The 22,775-nt window shown below is 46.8% G+C and overlaps 1 protein-coding gene across 1 annotated transcript in view; it reads left to right on the top strand.

Moving 5' to 3' along the window:
- Window positions 1-2,935: 2,935 nt before the first annotated feature.
- col11a1a (collagen, type XI, alpha 1a) overlaps window positions 2,936-22,775 on the top strand; it is an 87,933-nt gene continuing 68,093 nt past the window's right edge. Inside the window, exons 1-4 of the mRNA XM_062521134.1 lie at window positions 2,936-3,208; window positions 9,698-9,862; window positions 10,916-11,129; window positions 14,113-14,275. Of these exons, the coding sequence (XP_062377118.1) occupies window positions 3,094-3,208; window positions 9,698-9,862; window positions 10,916-11,129; window positions 14,113-14,275 (657 nt within the window). The 5' untranslated portion in view covers window positions 2,936-3,093. The remainder of the gene's footprint in view (window positions 3,209-9,697; window positions 9,863-10,915; window positions 11,130-14,112; window positions 14,276-22,775) is intronic.

The following is a 22,775-nucleotide window of genomic DNA, read 5'->3' as shown; positions in this document are numbered from 1 at the left end:
ACACACACACACACACACACACACACACACACACAAATGCACACTGACACACTTAACACACACACAGACACACACAAACACGCCACACAGACACATACACACAGACCCATACACACACAACTAACCCACCCACCCACATACACACTGTAAATATAAGTTAAGCTGGTGCTGCTCAAGCCACATTCCAAAGCAGGCTTACTTCTCAATCCATTCATTCATAAAGTGGCCACACGCGACATTTCTACTGCAGACCTCACCAAAACAAGGATGAAATGAAATGAATGTCAACTATGCCACGCTCTCCCACAAACCCAGTCAATGTCAATCCACATTATAAGTCTGACCCTTTGACGAAACTATCCCAAATAGGCCTACATGAAGTCAATACATGTTGAAGGAGGAGGTTTTGAAATCCTTTCAGAGTTTATTACTAGGATTTTATCTTTTTTTTTGTAAAGTTAATGAGGAAATATGAGCTTATGGTTTAAGAATAGGCTTAGATGAAATTGGTACTAAAAGCAGAAACATAGAGAGTGTGTGTACTATGGTGATGCAACTTCAACAACAATGTTGAGGCTGAGAGTCCTTTAAGTAAACCATATAATCCGCTTTTCTCTTTGCGCTTGTATCTTTTTAGCATTTAAAACCGGAGAAGAAATAGCTTAACAATATGCTATGAATATCGATACGAAATCGATTGCTAAAACTAAAGAGTGGGATTGATTTAAGGTGGTAACAACTTAAGATTTATTTCTGTGAACAGGACAAACACATTTTCTGCTAACTCCATTACAACTGTCCTCCTATTCCCTGGAGACAGTTGTAAATCAGTAGGATACTTCCAGGAAATAAAAGTACATTTCAACAATGGCCCAAACTTGCAGGAATTGCAGATTTTAAACACATGGTCTTAAATATCGCTTCACACATATAATTGCAGATTCATTTGGGACAATCCCTCCACACTCAAAAAATATTGCACAATCCATGCACTGTAGAAAATTATGTTTTATGCCTTACACATGCCTTGAATTTTCTCTGAATGAAACTGTTCCACGTTTTTTTTGCCAGCAGTAGCTCAATATCGGTGCAGTATTTATTACAGAATGTTCCGAGTCCAGGAGGGAGTTAGTAACCAGTGAGAATGATCTTGCGGCTTTTCCCATGCAAGATGTATGGCCAGCTCTCTTTGGCAGCCCTCTAGTCTATTCACGGGCCCTCACCCAATGTGAGAACCTGGCTGAAGCTTTTATACCACAGATTATCGATATCCTTTTAACACGCTATTGTTATTATATTGTCATTATGTTCCTCTTTTCATACCTTATTAACAAATCATCTTCAAATCCACACTGTGTAATAAATCATACAGTTGTATTTCTAACACTCATCAGTATTCAAACGTCCTTCAGCCTTCTCTTTGGATTGTGACACTCTCAGACATCCACTCATCATAGCAAAAGTCTTTTGTCATTGACAGTGTCCTTGTGAAGACTTTGACGTGTTCCCCTCTTCAACAGTTGTGTGCTTGGCTCGTGTTCTGTTACACTTGTAAGTAGTCATGTATAACGGTGTCTGTCGGGTCAATTAAAGGAAAGGAACTTGACTATTATCCATATTTATGCAAAGGAGAGCCAAGTTGTGTCAGGTGTTGAGACAAACTGATGCATGAGGCCAAAAAATGTTGCCTGCAACCGTTTATTTCATTTGGGGGTGTTCTTTGATGCCCGAAAGCATTCTCACTTTGACAGCTGAGCCATTCAACATGGATGCCTGGAGTCACGCACACCTTTGAGGTTTATTAGGGTCAGTGGGCAGGTAAGGTAAACTTGCAGCCAGGAACACCTCTTTTTTAGTTCACCTCAGTTCAGGTCCATGTCATTTTTATGTGCAATGTCGTAAGTGAATGTGTGGTAATGTAAAAACAGATGTAGAGACAATGTCAGCTGTCCAGGTGGACTCCAGAGGGTCCTGCCTAAGTTAAACTGATCTCCAGAGGCTTATGGTTATTGTGATGGAGCAGAAAGAAAATAGCTCTGGGTTGGCTAACCTTTGCATGCTCACACATCATCTGATTGAGCTTTGATGAGAGATCTCCTTAAGATGCATTATGAGAGTGCTTCCAGGATAACTAACATGTCATCTTGACTACTATTACAGTTAAATTAGCTGATATGTGGTCCAGATAAAAGACTTTGGAGCATGAGGAACTTCTCTTTCTGTTACTCAGGAAACAATGGTCAAATTTGGTGTCCATTACAACAAAAAAGACAACAACAATGTAATGCTATTTTAAAACAAAAACACTGGTGTTTGCGGATGAAGATAGAAAAAAAAAACCGAAATGCAGTTTAATCTACAGGCTACTGAATAAAGAGTCCTTTGTTTGATTTCACTCCACTTTGCACCGAGCTGCAAACGCCTAGGAAAAGTTGCGTTCAGAGTGCGAATCGTGTTCAGGTATCCGTCAAGTGTCCGGCGTTTTTCTACAACTTGCACACTGCCTTTCATTGTGGCATAAAAATGGGGTACCTAGACGACCCACGCCGAACATGCGTCGGTATGTTAGACAATGCGCAGCGTTCATTCCGCCGATTGACAAACAGTGTGGATTGCTTAAATGCCTATTCGGTCTCTCACTCTCTTGTCAGTCGTCTCATTCCCAGGACACTTCGAGAAAATTGACGCCGATCTGCAGGGGGACGCGGAGGCAGCACTTGGTTAGCTCTGTAAAACTGATGGGAGGATCCCAACACAAATTTCAAGCCCCGTGATTTGCTAATCGGGATTTTTCCCTTGTCATTTTCCTGTAGTCGTGGGTCTGGTTTGTGGTGCTTGCCCAGCCCCTTGACGGTGTGACTTCTTGGGTATCGAATGCTCAGTGCATTTTGATTAAAGCCCAAATACCTTCAGTCTGAAGGCTGGGCTCAGGAAAGGAAGATCGGAGGGGCCTGGACTGGCAGTGCGAAGAAACAAAATACCCCTCACTTATGGCTGTGTAGAACTCATCCGTTGCGTTTGGGATTGTGGAAGGGACATCATTTAAAATAACTTGAGGTCGCCCAGTTTTGTTCACATTTGTGGGCGCCGATCATGGAGATGCAAAGGTGGTCCACAAGGTGGAAAACGAAAAGGTGGCTTATGGATTCCCCTGTAACCGTTTTCATCACTTTAACACTCCTTCTGGAGGCTGCAAGTGTCAGAGCAGGTAAGAAAAGATCAGGTTAACAAAGTTATTGTGAAACAAATGTGCAGGGACCGTCAGCCAGATGGAAGGCACAATGGTTGTATGCTGCTCCGTCACGGTGACGGAGACGTGACTGATTTTGGCAACATTTGTATGAGTAACTTTTTCGGATCACTCGCTCGCAAATGCGAGTGCCCTACTGACACTACAGCTGTCCAGAGATGAATTCAACAGTCTGTGGAATCCCTTAAAGTAAAAAGCCACAATAGATCCAATGGCAAGCATGACACATGAAAACTACGATTTGGTTTTAACACATGCTCTCAAACCTTATCTTGGTAGCGCGTATGACGTTGCCTAGGATATTCAAGTTTTGGTTCACACATGAAATGGTAAATAATGACTAAGCATTGGCTCGCACGGGCTTTACGCATGACTTGGTTTGCTCAGTGAGGATTATTTTACTGGTTTACTTTGAACTTAATTTATTGTATTAGGACAGACTATTAGTGCCTGTTGAGTTGCAGTCGGCAGTCGCGAGGAAACCTAAAAAGAATGTGTCCAAGAGGTTACACAGAGACGGCTTTTAAGATTTATGCTGAAAAAACTCTTTGTTTGAACTGGTGGTCCGTTAGGTGTGTGTGGACACGGCTAGCAGGGTGGAATTCCGCAGGGTTTTAGATCGCTGCCTCACAGTTTGGTAAAAGAAATCTGCAACCTTTGGGAAGTTGCATGACAAGTTTATTCATGACTTAAGGGAACGAAATATTAACACTAATTTAATTCAGTGTAGCCATCCAAACGACGCTATGTGAATGTATGAGATAAATCTGATCTGTATGTCAAGTAATTTGTTCGCATTATTGTGTAAAAGCTCTTAATTGGTGTATTAGGCTAATTGCATTTTTGTTTCTGTGGTAGGCAGAGTTTGGAGTCTTGTGGGCTTATTTAACCGTTGAAGACATTTCACAAGCAATACATTGAGTAACTAATGTAAACATTTATTGGCTGAATATGTTCTATTCTATCTATTCTAGTAGCCTAATTCTAAAGCCGTTTATCGGTGACTGTAGATATGCATGCTCATATTTAGCTCCTGCTTGGAATGAGTTATGCTGACTGACAAAAGGAAAAAAGAAAGCACGGTATACATTTCTTTAATAGCACAACATGCCTGGTTATAACTGCCAAAGAAGACCCCCCCCCCCTTTCTTTTTTTCATGGCCGATGACCATTCCCTTTCAAGCTGCATGGTTTTAAGAGTTTCTGATGGCTGTAAAAGTCAGCAGTGCCTACAGCGCCCCGCTTGGTCTGTGCAAAGTGCGCCCCTGGTCTGCGGGTGAACTGCATTGCCATCCAACACAGGCACCCTATCTCCATACAGCCCTAGTCCACACCGAAGCCCAAGAGGGGGCTTCAGTAACTCTGAGCGCTTTTTCCCCCTCTTCGAGGATTTTTACACAAGTGTGTCTCCACAACGCAGAGTTGGCCCCTCAGTGGCTTTCCTCGATTCACCGGTGGGAATGTTTCCACTCTAAGTACTGTGCTCTTATTTGATGATGGTCTTCTTTGCTCGTCCCTATTATTTTAGTGTCTTCAAAGGGCAGGCCAGCGTAGGGGCCTATAGCTACTCTGGTCCCACAACAATCACAGTCTAGCAACAATGGCTCACAAAATGAAACTTAAAGCTTTATTTGACATTTTCCACTGATCAAAGATCTGTTTGTAGGTGATTTATATCAGAATGACAAAAACACAGGTATTATAGAAGGCCCAATTAAGCAAGAAGAAAATGTACATCACAGTATTGATTTTATGCATAGACAGACATACTTCGGACAACATTATTTAAGACAAGTTTGAACAGTGTATTCTTTGCATTGATTTCTCAGAAGCCTAATATGGGTATTTTCCTTAATCATCATTTTTGTATTTTTTTACCCTACAGCTAATTTACTGCTATATATATATATATATATAGCACTGCATATGTATATATGTATATATATACATAGCCTATATAGAGGTGGGCTTCATTGCACATGAAGGCATTTCTGCTTTTCTGTCCCGTAGGGCCTGCAGTGTACAGACACGTTCCTCTAGCCCCTGGGGCTTAGATTCCACTGATGCGCATTCCTTTAAACAATGCTCGCATTTCACAAATCTCATGCTATTTTTCGGCTCGAAAAGGCAGGGCCGCTCAGGTTCTAAAATGGAGTTTTGTTTGACTTTTTCTTCTAGTCCTTTTTTTTTTATTCTCCTTCTCTGTGGCTTCCTGCCACAGTGGCCAACTAGACAACATGTGTTTGTTTGTAAATTATAGAGCGTATGCTTTCTTGGCAGTCGCTCTGGATCTCTCTCCAAGTTTTCCAATATGAGACCCACCATAATTACACGATGTATACACATGTAAGGTCTTGTAATAGCAGCATATATGGACATCCAAGCTGGACGTGCGCTAAAGAAATACGGTTGTGTGTGCCTTGGCGCTGTTTTAGGGCCCTGGGAAAGAGAGAATAGAATAAAAATAGTGGACGTTAAATTGCACACATGAACATTTTCCTCTTGTGAAGTTTCCAGAGTGGCACTGGCATAAAGCAAGTCTGTTCAAGCAGCGAGAGGTCAGAGAACTGAGTGGCTTTGGTGGTGAGGGAGTGCGAAAAAAGAGAGAGGGAGCGAGCAAGAGAGAGAGGAAGAGTGTGGGCCTGTATGAGAGAGAGAGAGAGAGGGGAGAGGGAGAGGGGGGATTCTGACTGAATACATTATTAGAGTCTCAGGGAGCTGCAGGTGAAAAGGTAGCCTCTCTCCGTCCTAGCTGATCTCAGCCTCGGAAAAAGTGATTTAGCGTCTGACAGGAGCCGACCAGAAGCAGTCCTGTCCTGTGCGCCTCCACAGCTGTGAGCTTCTCCTCCTGGAGACGAGCGCGCACGGCACGCACCGAAAAAGAAAGAGAAAAGAAAGAAGAAGAAGAAAAAAAAAACGTCTGGGGGAAAAAAACGGCCTGTCCCTGGCCCTTCGTCAGCGGTCGGTCACACATGTCGGTGCGTGTAGCGGCCTCTGGGACTACCCCCTTCGTCTCCCTTAATGTTGCCGTGATGATCTCCCCGCCTCTGTTAACATGACAGGCATTAAATCAGAGCATATCTACCGACGGGACGGATTAATGTGAACCACCACCCCCCCCCCCCCGACACACACACACACACACCCCAACTTCCCTCCCCATCCCACCCCGTCACCCTATCAGTTTGCATTTTTATTGAAGGGGAGGGTGTATCCCACCCCCCCTTCACAAAAAAAAAGTTATCCGTAGTAAGGGCCCCACACATGATCACATCATGGATATGCAGATTTCCTTTCTCCAAAAACGTCTGTCCCTCCCCTCCGAGCGGCCCCACCCAGGCCCCATACGGCTGAAAGACCGCGTCTGACCGGTGCGGTGTCTGTTTGTGCAGCGGCCAAGCGGGCCAAGTCACACTCGTCCATCAGATGCACTCCCCTGAAGACCGCACACACTCATTTGGCCCTGCTAATGGATTTAGTGGGGCGGGGGGTGGGGCTCCTGCTTTTTTTTCCTTTTCCAGCACCTCCCTGACAAGGTCGTCCTCTGGCTGCAGAGCCACATCTGGAACGGATGAGGGCCCGAGATACAGTGGCCTCTCAGAGATCCGTGCCTCACTTCCAGCAGTCCCAGTGGCCGTGGAACCTCTTACAATATACAAACGCAAGCGGTCGCGAAATTGTGCCCCTGTTTCACAGTGTGTGATTTTTCTTTTCTCTTTCTGTGTTATTGTTTTCTGGTCAGAATGATTATTATTTCTTTCACTCTCTCTCTCTCTCTCTCTCTCTCTGGTCTTTGACCATTCTCTCTGTCTGAGGGCGTGAGTGACTCCCACTGAATGGGGTTAAGGGTGATCACTCGCTGAATGGCCACTCGTAGCCGGTCACCACAAAGAGGACTCCCTTTTTTCTTATAGGCTGAAGAATAAACGCAGCAGACCACTGCTTTTCAAAGCCTCTGAAAAGACCATAAGCCGTATTCGGATGAGTAGTTGGACTTCAGCTCTTGTGTCCCCCTCCATTTAACTAACAGAGTCGGGCTGGCCAAAATGTTAGTGTTTTACAGTTAGGCCTCGTATTTTCTTTTCCGACCCCCCCCCCCTCCCTCCCTCCTCCCTTTCCTCTTTGCGGTATATGTTTAAAAGCTCCTCCTGTTCTCCTTCTCTTCCTGAGACACATGTGGCCTGTCCCTGGTGGGCAACTGGAGGGAGATTCTGTAGGAGTTGCAGATGTCAGGGTTGGGGGGCCCGCAGCCCCTAATGCATTCATCATGCGAGCCAGAGAAACAGAGAGAGAGCGAGTGAGGAAGAGGGAGAGAAAGAGAGAGGGAGAGAGAGAGAGGAGAAGGGAGAGAGAGGGAGGAAGAGGGAGAGAAAGAGAGAGAGAGGAGAAGGGAGAGAGGGAGGAAGAGGGAGAGAAAGAGAGAGGGAGAGAGAAAGGAGAAGGGAGAGAGGGAGGAAGGGAGAGCATGTTAAGAATGGTAGGTAGAGGTAGAGAGAAGGAGAGAAATAAGTTGGCTGAAAGAAGAAAGGAGAGTTTGAGACTTTGAGAGAGAGAGAGAAAGATAGAAAGGAAGAGAGTTGATGGGAGTAAGAGGTGGTGGAATGGAGAAAGAAGAGGGGGATGGGAGTAAGAAAGATAAGGAGAGAGAGAGTGATGGTAGTGGGTAAAGAAGTAGAGGGGGCGATACGGAGAGAAAGAATGAGTGGAAATGGACAGATCAGCACTTTCCCCACACACCCCTCAGGGCAGTGACTCAATGGGAACTGCAAATCAAAGCCAGACTCAGTGAGCATCCTCATTCCCTAGGCAGTAGAGATACAGTGCTCTCCATAGAACACACCATCACACGCAGAGACTGACTGTGAGGCATATACTGTGGAAGGTGGTACAGCAACTACTTCTGAGCTATAAGAACAGTTCCGAGATATCCCTTCTAGAGCCCTGTTGGAAAATCAGTTTCCAGAAATGTCTTATACAGTATGTGTCGAGGAGGTAGTAGAAAATAGAAATGGTTCATGTTGAGCTTGGGCATATTTTCTTCTCAAGGTCCACTGACTATAATGAAATGGCTTGTTATAGTTTGCTTATCCCCGGCAAAAACGGGAATGTATGCCAAAGTGTGTCCAGAAGGAAATCAAACATTTTTTCCCCCTCTCACACGATCCACACATACGGAGCGCAGTGGATGAAAACTGGGAATGGTTCAGCCCTGGGTGCCAATCCAAACAGTTGTCTTAGAGAGTGAACCCTTTCAGACAATCCGGGTCGGCAATCCTACTTCTGTCCTTGTCCCTACAAAAACACATTTGGGTTGTGGTGGAGTGCGTAGCGTAGTAGCGCATCAGTAGTCACACGAGGGTCATTTTGTTCTGAACCTTTTCTTGGGTTCATCAAAAATCCCTTAAGATGTTGAAGCTCTGTAGTTCACTGAAACGTTCCAGCTCCGCTCCCCAACCCCTTTCAGTTTTCACATATAAGTAGCACTGTTTGAGGGGGGACGAAGTCTGAGACGTTGTTTTGATAGCCGCCGGATTTTTAATACATTCTCATGGGCCCTCCACAGGAGGTACGGGCTGAACTGCAGGATCAGACAGAGAGGCCTTTATACCAGGTGAATTGGGTTGTGGTTTGCCGGGGGAAAAAAAGAACTAAAGTGGCTCGGCGACCCTTATCAAAGTAAACCTATCCATGATGTGGCTACAGGGCTAGCCATCTGCGGGCAATGCTGTTTGTTATGCTGCTCATTTCTGGCTAAGATGGAGGATATTTCCTGCCATGTGAGACGGCAGACATACTTGTGAAAGCTGCTATCCAGACCAGGCATTTCTCAAGAGACTAGGAGTTCAGCTTAGATAAACAGATTGTGTTTTTCAAGTGGTAATTGTAGAAGAAGAAAAGAACACACAGCGATCAATTAAGTCATCATATATGCTGATTGACTAGGTGGATGTAGTTAACTGAAGGCCTAGATGTTAACCTTTTAAGGTATTTGAGAAAGCACCCATCTAATATGATTGTGGTATGTTGTGTTCTTAAAGGCAAACTACCTGTCCAGTCGTTGGGTATGGTTTATGTGAAAAGAACGTGATACTTTATACAGACTACACATGTCTGGGAAATTGATGTGAAAACATGTCTCAGTCTGCAATATAAATCACCTTGTTCCATGCACTTTTCTCATAAGTGTGCTCGTTATGTGGGTAGGGTACTGCTGGATCACATTTCCCACCCTTCGTTTGTAATTACTTTGGCATCTTCTGAGTGTTTTTTTTTTTTTTTTTTTTTGTGGTCATGATATTTTTTCCAAATGTATATTATGCATAAGTGTCGCAGACATGTGCTGTCCAGCCTCTGAAAATAAACTCACTGGCTAAGAATTAAAAGCACACTTTCTCTGTTTTCTCTTTCCCCTCACCCTACCCTACCCCACCCCACCCCTGTCTACAGCTGAACCAGTGGATGTGCTAAAGCTATTAGATTTTCAAAATGCCCCCGAAGGAGTGAGGAAAACATCAGGATTTTGCACAAACCGACGAGCCTCGCAGCCAGACACAGCCTTCAGAGTAGGGAAACAGGCCCAGATCAGCGCACCCACCAAGCAGCTCTTCCCAGGTAAGTGAAACCGTTTACTGCTTACCTCACTTCCTGTCAGTGGCCTTCCGGTGGTGCTTGTAAATGTGGACCTTTGTTAGCGTTGCCAAGACAACAGACAACAGATGCCATCCCCCCTTCGATTGTGCAGGGCTGTGTTTCACCCAAACAGGCCATTGTACCCCGGCAAGGGAGCTTGGCAGAAATGTCCAGAACTGCAGTCCAGTTCGGGGGCAAAGTGGCTACTAGGCTGTGACATTTTCATAGGAAAAGGAAGGACTCATGGCAAAGAGAGATGTTCAGTTGTCACAGGCTGTCCAGATTCCTACGGAGTATACAAGCTCGTAAAATAGTCTTAGCTTAGAAGAGTCCAGTTGAAATACTTTCTTTCGAATAGTAGTTCAAAAATTACAAAGTCCTTTGGTGCTAATAAAGTTTTATGCTTTTGGCCTCATGCAAGGGTAATGTTCCTTTGTTTTATGAGACCATTGAGATAGTGTAGCATTTTAATACAGTGTGAAATTACTGTCTATCTATTCATCATTGTTTGTGTCTTAGTAATTTCCACCCAGGCTTTTTTTTTCATGATTTATTTTATTGAAGCTTAGCAAGAGATTGGAGAGGTCCCCCCCACCCCCCCCCAGGCTTTGGCATAATCGTTACAAATAAATTGGTATCCTCTAGATAACGTAATACAAACAAGACCTTGTTAACGTTTTTTTTCCCTCCCCTCATTCAACCTGAATTGGTTGTCCTCCAGTTTGGCCTGAGGGCAGAAGGAAACAATAGAAGAGTCTCACCAAGAGGAATGCGATGCATGAGCCGCTGACATTTCATAACATTAGCTGGGCCGTCTCTGTTCTCGCTGCTTTATTATGTAACACTTATGTCTCAGAATAGCTGGGGGAATACTCATAAAACACAACGGCGAGGTGTCCAGGTATATGCCTGAAAGAAATCAATGTGATTGTCTATTTGAAGGTCATAATAGGAAGTTATTAGAGTAGCAAAGGGCACTGTCACCCTTTCTACCGTCTCTGTGGTTAACCTCTTTGTGTCTGACGGACTGTCCAGGCGGCGTGTTCCCCGAGGACTTCTCGATCCTCGCCACCGTAAAGGCCAAGGCAGGGCTGCAGGCCTTCCTGCTGTCCATCTACAGCGAGCAGGGCATCCAGCAGCTGGGCGTGGAGCTGGGTCGTTCCCCGCTCTTCCTGTACGAGGACCAGCACGGCAAGCCCGCCCCCGAAGATTACCCCCTCTTCCGCACTCTCAACCTGGCTGATGGAAAGTAAGTGTGATATAACGGCCGGTCGAGACAGGCCAGGCGAAGCCTGACGAGGGCTGGCAGTGGAGGGTGCGGGTTTGCTTTGGGCTGCCTGGCCAGCCGACTGCGCCCAGACAGACAGGGTCATCCGAGAGTGCCCGTGTCTTTGTTGATGGTGTTCCCTGTAGCCACGACAACCAGTCTACCTGTCCTGTCTCTGTCTTTGATCTCTCCTTCCTCTCTGCTCCCTGTCTCCCTCCCTCTCTCTCCCTCTCTGTCTATCTTTCTCCCTCTCCCCCTCACTGTCTCTCTCTACCTCTCTCTCTTCATCACTCCCTCCTCTCTCTCTCCCTCTCTCCATCTCTGTCTCTTTCTCCCTCTCTGTCTCGCTCTCTCTCTCTCTCTCTCTCTCTCTCTCTAATCTCTCATTTTCCTCTCATTTCTCTGGACATTTGTGTTGACAGTTTGAAATTGTGTGAGTCTATGAGGCATAGGCCTACACAGATCATTTGAGAAAAAAAAGCATAGTATGTATAGTAGGGAGGAATGTTGTTCTAGAACAGGTGTCATGATCTCATACCTAGTGGTTTATAATGGGCGATCATCCTCTCTCCTCCTGGGGAGGGGAAGCCATGGCATTTGAGGAGACACTGGTTTAGTTGAATGCACCGGAGACTCCATTCTGTGGGCTATCTGACAGCAGCCTCTTCCCTGAATGAGTGCACGATATTGGCTGACCTTATTCCCGACCGCAAAGCATTAGCATCATGGATTGCCTTATCCAATCAGATATAGGCCATTCATAGGTTTCTATCAAGGAAGTAGATTCACAGTAATCTTACAATACTTGGAAGACTCGGGAATCTTGTCTTGGAGCTGCAGCTAATCCGCTATGAATCCGCTGTGACAGGGAACAACTTCCTGTGACCTTGAGAACATTTATTTTTCTAATCGTTTTGTCATTCGTGTTCTGGTGCAGTACTTAAGATCCTTAACTTTCAGACTCTCAGTGTTTGCATGTCCTTCTATAGCTAGTCGTGGAGCCAAAGAGGACATTCGAATTGAACACAGTTAGGCGGCATGTTTAAATTGTCCTCCATAGAATTTGTATACAGTATATTTCCATACCACTGTGTGGCAGTTCTGGATAGGAATATAGGAAACTAAGATTTGTGTGATGATTTACAGTAAACCAAGGCCTTAACAATGACACTATTGTTTAATAGAAAATAAAAATAGCATATAGAAATAAGACCTATTGGATGTTCAAGTCCAGTTCCTGCCAGAATTGTCGTTTTGTCCAGTGTGCTGGTTGCTGTGTGACCTACCATCTAAAAAGCAATGTTCTCCGTGGTGGATTTGAACGCTTATGTGGGTGGCTGAGTGCCAGAGCCTGAGCGAGGCCAAAGCCTCCCCAACTAAAGCCACTCTCAGAGCAGAGCAGACCTCCTCTGGGAAGCCTGCAGCACCCAAGCACATGGATGTCTCCTAATCACCAAGCGTTTAGGGCAAAATAGTTTTTTGTGTGTGTCATATAAAGACGATGAAAGTGCTCGGTTTTTTTTTAAATCTGCAGTCTTAATTTCCACAAGCTTTAGGCAATCCTGGGTGGAGTGAGAGAGAGGAGTTGTTGCCTGCTATGTGATTGGCTGGTGTGGTGTTCCTACTGAGAAGAGCTGTCAGCGGCTTTTGTTTTGTGTTTGGGTTATAGAAATGCGATTAAGGCGCAGAAACACAAATGTGCACTCAATTAAGCTGCCATGTGTTTACAATGGAACACATGCACGGTAAACAACATCAATATTCGATCAGAACAAAAGCGCTCTGGTATAATGAGAATGTGTATTTAGTGGAGTGAGAGCATGGATTGCAAGGCCTTAATTGTTACAATACTTTGGTGCAATAACATTATTATTTATCATTTGTGTCGAGTTAAATGGATCTCTGAGTTATTGCAGAGGGACAGCTGATCTGTGATGACAAATGACATTCAAGTGCCCCTTGAAGCATCTCTCAGGAATCCACTACTGGGGGAGAGAAATATTTACTGTCAAGAATGCCATTGTTGTTGTGAATTTGATGGCTTGTTGGCGAGTTCGTTTGGTTTGTGCCTGGCTATTTCCAGTTTGATTAAGCCAGACAAGTTGGCACTGTTTAGACATCCCTAAACCATCCCAAGTGACCCCTAATGTCCTAAGCTGCTCTCTTATCCCATCAGCTACAGAAGGGCCTCCTTTAGGGAAAGTGAGTGAAAACCTTAATAGGATCAGTCTATTAAAACATGTTTAGGTGTTTGTGCGCAATCGTATATGCAGACATGCTGTTTTTGCAGTAACGAGGCCTCACTTAGACCATGGCAGAGTTTGTGTCCAGGGGGAGTTTTGGAGGCATCTTAGCCAGCAACAGTACCTTGTGAGAGGCCATGCCAAGTGCCCCCTACCCCTCCTCCTGCCCGCCAATACCCACCCCCCCCCCCCCATCCCACCAACGCCCCTCCTCCTTCCATCTTCAGAACAATGTTTTGACTGTACGCCTCCGTTTGGCCGCCCCACCTCCCTGATCCGCACTTTCCACAATGTTCAACGTGTCCGTCATGCCGAGTAACCCAGAAGGAGGATTTAGTGTAGGGTTTAATGAGTTTAATCCTGTGCTAAACAAGGCCAGAATTGGGGAAGAGAAGAGATGTGGGGGGGGGGGGGGGTGGGGGGAGGGAGGGGGGTGGAGAAAGGGTAAGGGTGGGGTGGTGTGGTGGTGGTGGTGGTGAGAGGGGCAGTTAGGTGGCCAGGAATGAAGCTTGGAATGTAATATTTCAAGCACGGTGGCAAATTGTCTTCGGCTTAGATGTAGGGTGTGGGGGGCGAGGGGAGGGTCAAGGGTTTTGGAGAGGTCGGGGGTGGAGGGGTGTTCTCTCACGTGTGACACTGTTTACCCATTTAACCCCTTCTCTGCTGCCATCCCACCAGCCTCGCTCTCATCTCCTCCTGTTGCGCTTTCTTTCCCATCCCAGGTGGCACCGCATTGCCATCAGCGTGGAGAAGAAGACTGTGACCATCATCGTTGACTGCAAGAAGAAGGTCACCAAGCCCCTGGGCAGGAGCAGTGGCGCTATCGTCAACACCAATGGCATCACCGTCTTTGGAACCAGGATCCTGGATGAGGAAGTGTTTGAGGTAAGGCCATCGGCCCCTGGCTACTCAAAGCTCAACGTTGTCATGCTAGCTGGAATGCTCAGAATCACGTTTTTTTTTTTTAATATGTTTCAATTCAGAGAGGTTCTTCATTTTGTCATCAACCTGTCTATGTCAGTTCCGGGGTGACTTTTTGCATTTTTTCCCAGCGATCTCAGACGTCTTTGGTGTAATTGTGCCATTACAGTGCTGAGCTATGAATCTGTGTGGAATTAGTCTCTGTCAAGCAGCGGCCTGGTTATTTTGGCATGTGCTGAGCGCTCATCAAGGAGGAATGGAGACTAGACCTCTTTTATGGGCGGAGAGATTAGAACAAAGGAGACTCAGTCTGAAAGCGTATACTCCCAGAGCTCCTAGTAATTTACAGTCGGAGCAGACTCAGGGGGACTCCATAGGCCCCTCCATACTGTAGCTGTTACCATTTTTTGTATTATTTTTTTTTAAACGCCAAGTAAACTGGCATGGGGTGGGAGTTTTATTGGCTCATAAAAGAAACAAAAAGGGCTGCGTTTAAACGTGAAGGAGCTGAGGAACGTGATGCAACAGCAGCGCTTCATCGTTCCAGACTGTCAGCAGAAACTTTAGCTGATTTTGGGGCATTGCGGCTGCAGTCGTCAGTCGAATGCCATTTTCTCTTCCTCCGCCCCCCCCGGACTAATATGTCTTGTCAGCAGTGAACGAAACTATTTTTTAAACCGCACGTTGGCTTCCACTAGGGAGAATTGTGAGCGCTCGAAGGGTCAGGGAGGTTTACGTTCTGCTCTCTAGACATTTACATTTCTGTCGAGAAGAATAGTTTCATGGATGCATCTCTGTTCCCTCTAGCCAGCTATTTTACGTTTAAAGCTCACTGCTACAATAAAATGCACTGTAGGCCAAGTGGGCTACAGTATGTGGAGGGAAACTTAAGATGGCCTCCCTCCCTTCCACCTCAGTGGGCCAGTGCAGGAGAAGGACAGGGGGAGGTGTGTTTGTGAGAAGGGGGGAGGGAGCGATTGAGTTACGGAGTTGAAAGAGGTCGATTTCCTGGCAGGAGAGCCCGGGATGAGACATGCTCGGCTCCCTAGAAAGAGGCTTCCAACTGGGCCGTCTCCAGCATGTGCTTACCTGTTCCGCCTGATTATAAACATCACCTCATCCTGCTATAATGTCAATACATCAAACCAGACAGAATTTCAAGGTGTGATTTCCTCTAGTCTTTTATGGGTTCTCTGCCAGTGGCTACAGTTCATTGAGAGTTGCCTTAGTAGAAAAATGCCAACCGTGGATGGGAAGCAGTTGATATTCTTTATAAAGATGGGCTGTATATTCTCTCTTTGATGTAGTACAGAGGAATGTTGGATAATGAAAACGGTGTGCTGATGGTATGCTGTGGGATCAGAGCTATCTTCAGTATAAAGCTACCTGGCTGATGGCTATCCCTTCAGCCCTCCATATGTTTCAAATGGTCTATATGGACTGTGCTTGAACAGAAAAGGAGAAAGAGAGAGAGAATGAGTGAGATGGATTGTTTGAGGGTGAAGGTGAGTAGACGAAGGCGAGATATTTGTCTTTTTTTCCGAGGTCGGTCAAGATAGCACAAGGCAGTCCCTGTATGGCTGCTGTTTGCTTAAAAAAAAGCCTCAGCTTTCCATCACTTCCTGTCATGAGGGCCTCTTTCCCTTGTAATTAAAGTCACTTAGGGCCAGTGGAACCCCTCTTTGTGGCAGGACTGCATTTAGTCAGGGTGCTGCTTCAGGGATGAGAGGTTTATGGACCACCCTTGATTATGGTGAAGAATTAGCCAATAGCCATTGCCCCGGCATATCCATCAGGCTGTTGTTGCAGTGACTTTGTCACCATGATGTTTATAACAGTGTAATAACGCATCAGTTTTTGTGAACTCTTGGACTTGGGGCGCAACTTTTTGGACAAAGGAAAGCTGAACTGTCAAATTATTTTGTCACAAAGCGCGCAAGAAATGTGCTCTAGCACTCCCTGGGCACCCCAAGGGAATGTCCCGCCTCTGCCAGATTGAGAAATTAAAGGGGGGAAAAAACGACATTAAATATGAATGGGAGCTGACAGAATAAACCGCCGGGTCTGCTTCACATCAGTGCGGGCAAGGCTCGTGGGACGGCTCTACTGACAAGTCCCTTATAGCAGGTCCAGGTCAGACTCAGCTTTCCAGAGGGGTGGGTGGGTGCGGTGCGGGTGCGGGGCGGGTGCGGGGCGGGTGCGGTACGGTGTTGGTGGGGTAGCTGGGATGGTGAGGTCACCGGCGGCCCATTCCTGCTGATCACCAGGGAGGACGGAAAGGAGCTGGCGTGGAGGCGCCTCGTCCCTGACAGATGTAAGCGTGGCGATGATTATCAATTAGCACTCCTTCGGAACACATCTGTTCTGCATCCTGCGTAAAGGGAAGAAACTGCACAGTGCCATCTGAGAAAAAGGGAGTGAGAAGGAGGGAGAGAGAGAGAGAGAGAGAGAGAGAGGGAGAGAGAGAGAGAGAGAGAGAGAGCACTTCAAACGCCTTGGGGTTTAATTAATGGTAATTGCTCTGAGATTTTCACTCATGTCCTCGTGCGTCAGTGCCAATAGCTGTTCCTCTCTTTTCGGTGTGTTTGCTCAAGCATTTGTATTTCTCAACTGGTCTAAACTCATCAGCATTGCTACCGCCTTCCTCTTCATGAGCTGAATTCTCATGCGTAAAAGGCATCAAGTCGTTTGTTCAGGTTGCCTGTGGCTGACTTTGCTCAGGTCTCACTAGGTGATGTGTGTGTGTGTGTATTTGCTCTCTGGTGTGTGTTTGTGTGTCTGTGTGTGTGTATGTGTGCCCTCTCTTCAGTTTGCAGATGCTCCTGGGGGGTGTAGGGTTGTGGGGAAGGAGGGACAACACCAGGCGGTCTAAATGACTGATGTAAATAAAGTCAGACAATGACTAATTGTGGTGTGCGAGTGAAATGTGCGGGGTGTCAGGGTGAGGCAGAGGCCACGTAGGCCACCGGAGGGCCTGTTTGCCTGAGAAAGAGAAAGTTTGTTTATGGGCAGGGGGGTGGAGTTATTGTGCTTGTGTGGTTTGACTGACGGCTGACGTCGCCTTGTCTTCTGCCTTCAAAACCATTTCTCAGCGGGCTTGTGTCATCGCCGTGGTGACGCGGTGGGTGAGGAGTGCTGTGAGGAACATTCTGTAGGCACACATGTGCCAGCTTTTGAGGTGTGTGTGTGTGTGAGTGTGTGTGTGAGAGTGTGAGAGAGTTTTGAGGAACTTTTTGCTATTTGTCTTATGTTGCAAAATGTTCGGCAATCTGACATCTTGCTATTTAGATTTTGTCAAACTTTTGAGAGACTGATTTTTTCCCTTTTTTGAATAGCAGTGGCAGGTTTCTCAATTGCAGACAGCTCTTGTCAGGGGGTTGCCAGATGTGAATTTGAGTTGCATACCAAAGTAAGGAGTGGTCTCTAAGGTCCTCTTTGTAGTTCCATTACTCAGTACCCAGTTTGAAAACAAACCGTACAATTTTAAATCTACGTAGTTTTGGAAACATTTTTAGTGTGTGCTAAGATTGTCAAAGAGTAACGTTAAAGGAATAACAGCAAAAAGTACATCTTGGACAAATTTCCTATTGTATTGTACGATTATTTTGATTTCTATTGAAGACACAGCTAATCAAGTCTAAACCACCATGGGTAAAATGTCTAAAATGAGGCCCTATATGGCATTCTTAACAGTGAGCTCAGTGTATAATTTCTGAACAGGCCCCTGGTCTGTTCTCCCTACATGGCCACCACAGAAGTATACTCTGGGAAACGTGAAGGAAATACCTGGCCTAGCTTTGAGGAGCCTCACTCCCCTAATGCATTCGCCACTCGGATGAATCACGTCTCTGTGACGTGTTGTTTTAGAAAACGCCGGCTCCGATTAACCGACCTCGAAATGACAACTTTCAAAAAGATTTCGAGCACAGAATAACAGATTGTGCTCAAGATGGTTTGCCGAAGAAAACAAAAAGGACTTATTTTGTGTGTGTGAGACTATAAGTCCAGCTGTGTGTGTGTGTGTGTGTGTGTGTGCCATAGCTATCCCCAGTGCCCGTGGTACTTGCCAATGAATTGGTGGAAACACATGGGTCTGTAAAACAGAAAATATATGAACCCTTTATAGTCTATATATGGCCCTTCTCTCTGCCATTACTCAGCCCAAGATCCAACACGGGCTCCCTCTGGAAAAAAATAAAAAAATCTTCGAGAATACGTGTCATTATATTGTCGTTAGTGTGATTCGCCGTCTGAACTGTTTCCCAAATGCCAAGCCGCGCCGCGGCTGTTCAGTTGTCAGCTGGAGAGGAGTGCGAGGACACTTTCTTTTGGCGGTGTAGAATCTGACGGTCCACAGATAGTGCCGGCGAGAGAGAGAGAGAGGGAGAGAGAGAGAGAGAGAGAGAGAGAGGGAGAGAGAGAGAGAGAGAGAGCGTTCATGAAAGAGCCTCTTTCATGGCTCCTCTGGGGCCTTCTCCTCTCCTCTGAACCCCGCTCCCCTTCCTCGCCCACCTCCCCTGCACCTCCCCTCCACTCCTCCCCGCCTGTGAGGCACACTATTCAGCCTGATTTGACACTACCTGTCAGACACTCTGACTGTTCCCCCCAGCACCACCACCACCAAACTCCCATCCTCTCCTCATCCACAGAGCACTTATAATAGTGATGGTGTCTGGAGTGTTTCTGGGACTGTTATTTGTTCTCCTGAGCGAGATGGAGCCAGTGTAGTGTAGTAAGTAGTCTGTGTGTGGATTGCATTTATGCATTAGGCCAGGAGGAGTGTTTTTGGATATTAAAGATTGTTTGTGAAGATTAAAGGGGAACAAGGTCATTAGATTTCATTACAGAGATGAAGTAGCTACCAAAATGTTTTTTTCTCTCTCTTTTGTATGCAAAGCATTGTGGGAAGACAAACCCCCCCTCCCACAAACACACACTCACACACACACACTCCATTCTCTGTGGTTAAAAAGCCAACGTCTGCGGGGTCCGCATCTGTCAGCATTTACAGTCATCCCAGTTCATGAGAATGGGCCAGCGAAAGCTGCGTTTGATTGAAGTCTGGAGAGCCCAGCCTTCGTCTGATGCGCAAAGACCCATCTGTGCCGCAGCCAAGAGGGTTTCTTTTCGAGCTGAGTTAACCAGTTTGCCCTGTGAGCCGCGAGCATATCTCCGGTAGGTGGGAGGGGGCGTGTCTAATGGGGGCTGGTGGGTGTGTCTTCCAGAGTGACGGACATGCGGCCCAGGGCAGAGGTACATCAAAGGTCAGCCCTCCCACCACTCTGATTGGGGGGCAGTGGCTGTTGTCGCTCAAGCTGCTCTGTAATTAAGCTGGCCGAACATCTTAATGAACAAAGGCAAAACAAGGAAGAGATTTTGTTCGTGTCGCAGAGGCAAGCCCTGGAGCCTCAATGACAGGGCTAGCTTTTCATTTATTGTGCCACTTGGAGCATTCAGAGTATATTCTTAAGTTGCATTTTAGACCCTCCGTGTTGTAAAAGAAGAAGTTTTAAGCAAGAAGAAGCTGTAAGAAGTATCCAGGACTTAGCACAAAGACTCACTGTGGTATTATTAGGTTCTCTATTGGCCTGCCAAAAACAGTTTCCTGTGGCTTCTTCCTGTGGTGCTAACGCACTCTCTTCTTACCTTTGACCTCTGACCTGTGTATTTTTACCTCTGTGAGGGCCACGGTCATGCTGGGGTCACAGACAAGCTTAAATCATCTCAAGAAAATGAACATAAGTGCTTTGACGTTTCCATCTCAATATAGTCCCTATTTCTTGCTCTCTCTCTCTCTCTCTCTCTCTCTCTCTCTCTCTCTCTCTCTCTCCTCTTGTCTTCCCTTCCCTTCCTCTCTATTTGTCTTTCAAAGCAGCGCCATTATCTCTCCCTCTCTCACTCACTCACTCTTTCTCTCTCTCTGTTCCTTTTCTTCTTCCTCTTTCCATGCGAAAAATGATGAGCTAATTATTGAAAACTGTCTCTGTTCCTTTAGTTCTCTGTTTTTCCCTTCTCAGTTTTCCGTCCGAGGTCTTGACCTTGCTGCCACTCGCTGCGTGACCCCACAGCTTGACCCCTGACCCCTCTGTCTCATTAAACTGTCTAGTGCAGTTACCTGTGCGTGGGTCATAAGCGGCATGATGCCTTTTTTTGCCCAAAGGTGTTTGTGAATGTGTGTGTGTGTGTGTGTGTGTGTGTGTGTGTGTGTGTGTGTGTGTGTTGAGGCCTCAAAGGGGGCCAGGTGAAGGCAGCTGAAGGCTCTCACCTCCCCAGCCTTCAGAGCCAAGTCATGGGGGCTAATGTTACACAGGTGTGCGCCAGGAGCCAAACAGCTTTTAGAAGCTCCAGCTGCTCCCAGCTATTTTCCTCTTTAACTACCTCCCCCCTCTTTCTCTCTCTATCCCTCTCTCTCTCTCTTTCTCTCTCTCCTTCACTCTGTGTCTACTTCCCAACCTCTGTTTCTCTCTCTCTCACACACCCCCCCTTTCTCTAGCTATCCCTCTCTCCCTCTCCTTCTTCACTCTGTGTTTACTTCCCCACCCTGTTTCCCTCTCTTTCTCTCTCTCTCCCCCTCTCCTTCACTCTATGCTTCTACTTCCCAACCCTCTGTTTCTCTCTCTGTCTATCTCTTTCTATCAAATCTCTCTCTCTCCTTCACTCTATGCCTCTACTTCCCAACCCTCTGTTTCTGTCTCTCTCTCTCTCTCTCTCTCTCTCTCTTTCTCTCCCATTCTCTTCCTAGTCTGTCTCTCTCCCTCTTCCTCTCTTTCTCTTAATCCTCCTTACATTCCTTTCTCTCACACCATTGAGCTCTTCCTCTTGTCTGTCCCTTCCTCCCCCTCTCTCCTGCGGTTGCCACCCTTCCATCTACCATCTTCTCAAGAGAGAGCCCAATGAGGCGCGAGCACCTCTGTTGACGTCACACATAGCGTCACAGTGGAAGACCGTAACAGCACGTCTCCACACAGCCTCAGTACCTGGAGCCATTGTGGCGTGGCTTGGGACAACTGGCTGTTGTGGTAATAAAAGCCGTGGCTAATTACTCCGACTTGGCAGCCAATCGGACTGCAGCGCCCCCGGGGCGTCTTTTCAGTTGGCTGGCTGGCTGGCTGGCAGGCTGGCAGGCTGGCGTACATGCCCAGACCGTGCCTCCCCGAGCCATGGTTGGCGCTCACAGGTGACCCATGAGGTAAGACCCGTCAGCTCCGGTCATGCTCGGGCTTGATCTCGCTGCCGCTTACCACCTCCCTCATCCCCCAGACGTTGGCACGGGCACCTCGGTGCACAGACGGCTTCTTCTGGAGCCAACGCGGGGCTTTCATGGTCTGCTAGACGCGTGGTATAACGGCGGTCACAGGTGATATTTTCAATTGTGGCTTAGAATAATATTGGGGCAGATTGTGGATGATTATTTCTAATTTGTGCCGTTTTTGTTGGCCGTCAGCTGGTGGTGGCGGACCTTTGTTTTTCTGGCCGTGCCGTTTTTATTTGCGAGAGGACAGGGAGTTTCCCTGCCTGGGCCCTGCATATTTTTCATAGAGTTAGTTAATCATATGTAGCTGGAAGCCAGCAGTTTTCAAACATGTAGTAGTTTACTTTTGTATATATTGCCCTCAGGCTTTCCCGGGCAGCAGGTTGTTTATCTTTCATCCTTCAGTGCTATAGCTCAATCAACTCTGCCAGTCTTCTTTTCTCTCTCTCTCTCTCTCTCTCTCTCTCTCTCTCTCTCTCTCTCTCTCTCTCTCTCTCTCTCTCTCTGTCTTTCTCTCTCTCTCTCTTTCTCTCTCTCACACACACACAAGCGCAGATAGACACACATATTTACATACACACACAAACACACTCATAGGTCCGGACGAGTTCCAGCCTGCTGATTCACAGTCCTGGGGTGCCTTTGCCAAGCTCCTGTGCTGCCAGTTGTTAAAAAGCCCCAGCGTTACAGAGTGTGCATCCAGACACTGAGGAAGCATACCCTCAATCAGTCTGCCCCCACCAACCACCCCCCCAGCTTCAGGCCTCATGGCATGCATTGTGCCTCGGGAGAAAGTAAATAAAACTTTAAAGGGTCCTTCGAGGAGGAGCACTCGCTCCTGCGAGCCAACATGTGGCCTGTGTTGACTGCCTTAGTGAAACCTTTGGCAGGAGCTGTGGTCCTCGAGTGCTGAGAAAAGCTCTGTTAAAAAAAACCTACAGACCGCCTATGCGCAGGGAAAAGGGATGACCGTGCCTGACGTGAAAACCCGGCGATTGGGCTTGTGGTGTATTTTTGGTGCGCATCCCGTCCCGGGGCCAGCGTCGAGAGAAACCGCGGCCTCTGGTGCGCTCCCCTCGCTTTTCGTTCGAGCGGCCCGTGTGTGTTATTATGCGTTCTATTCTTACAGCCTGGGAGCGAGGCGGGGCGGATCCGCTTGTTGTTTTGGGACGCGCAGCACTTTTTCGTTGTCGCCTGAGGGCAAGGGCCACC

This window comes from Sardina pilchardus, chromosome 19 (assembly GCF_963854185.1).
Source record: "Sardina pilchardus chromosome 19, fSarPil1.1, whole genome shotgun sequence".
NCBI classification, from domain to species: domain Eukaryota; kingdom Metazoa; phylum Chordata; class Actinopteri; order Clupeiformes; family Clupeidae; genus Sardina; species Sardina pilchardus.
Note: the sequence above shows the minus strand (reverse complement) of the source record. Positions and strands in the feature narration are given on the sequence as shown.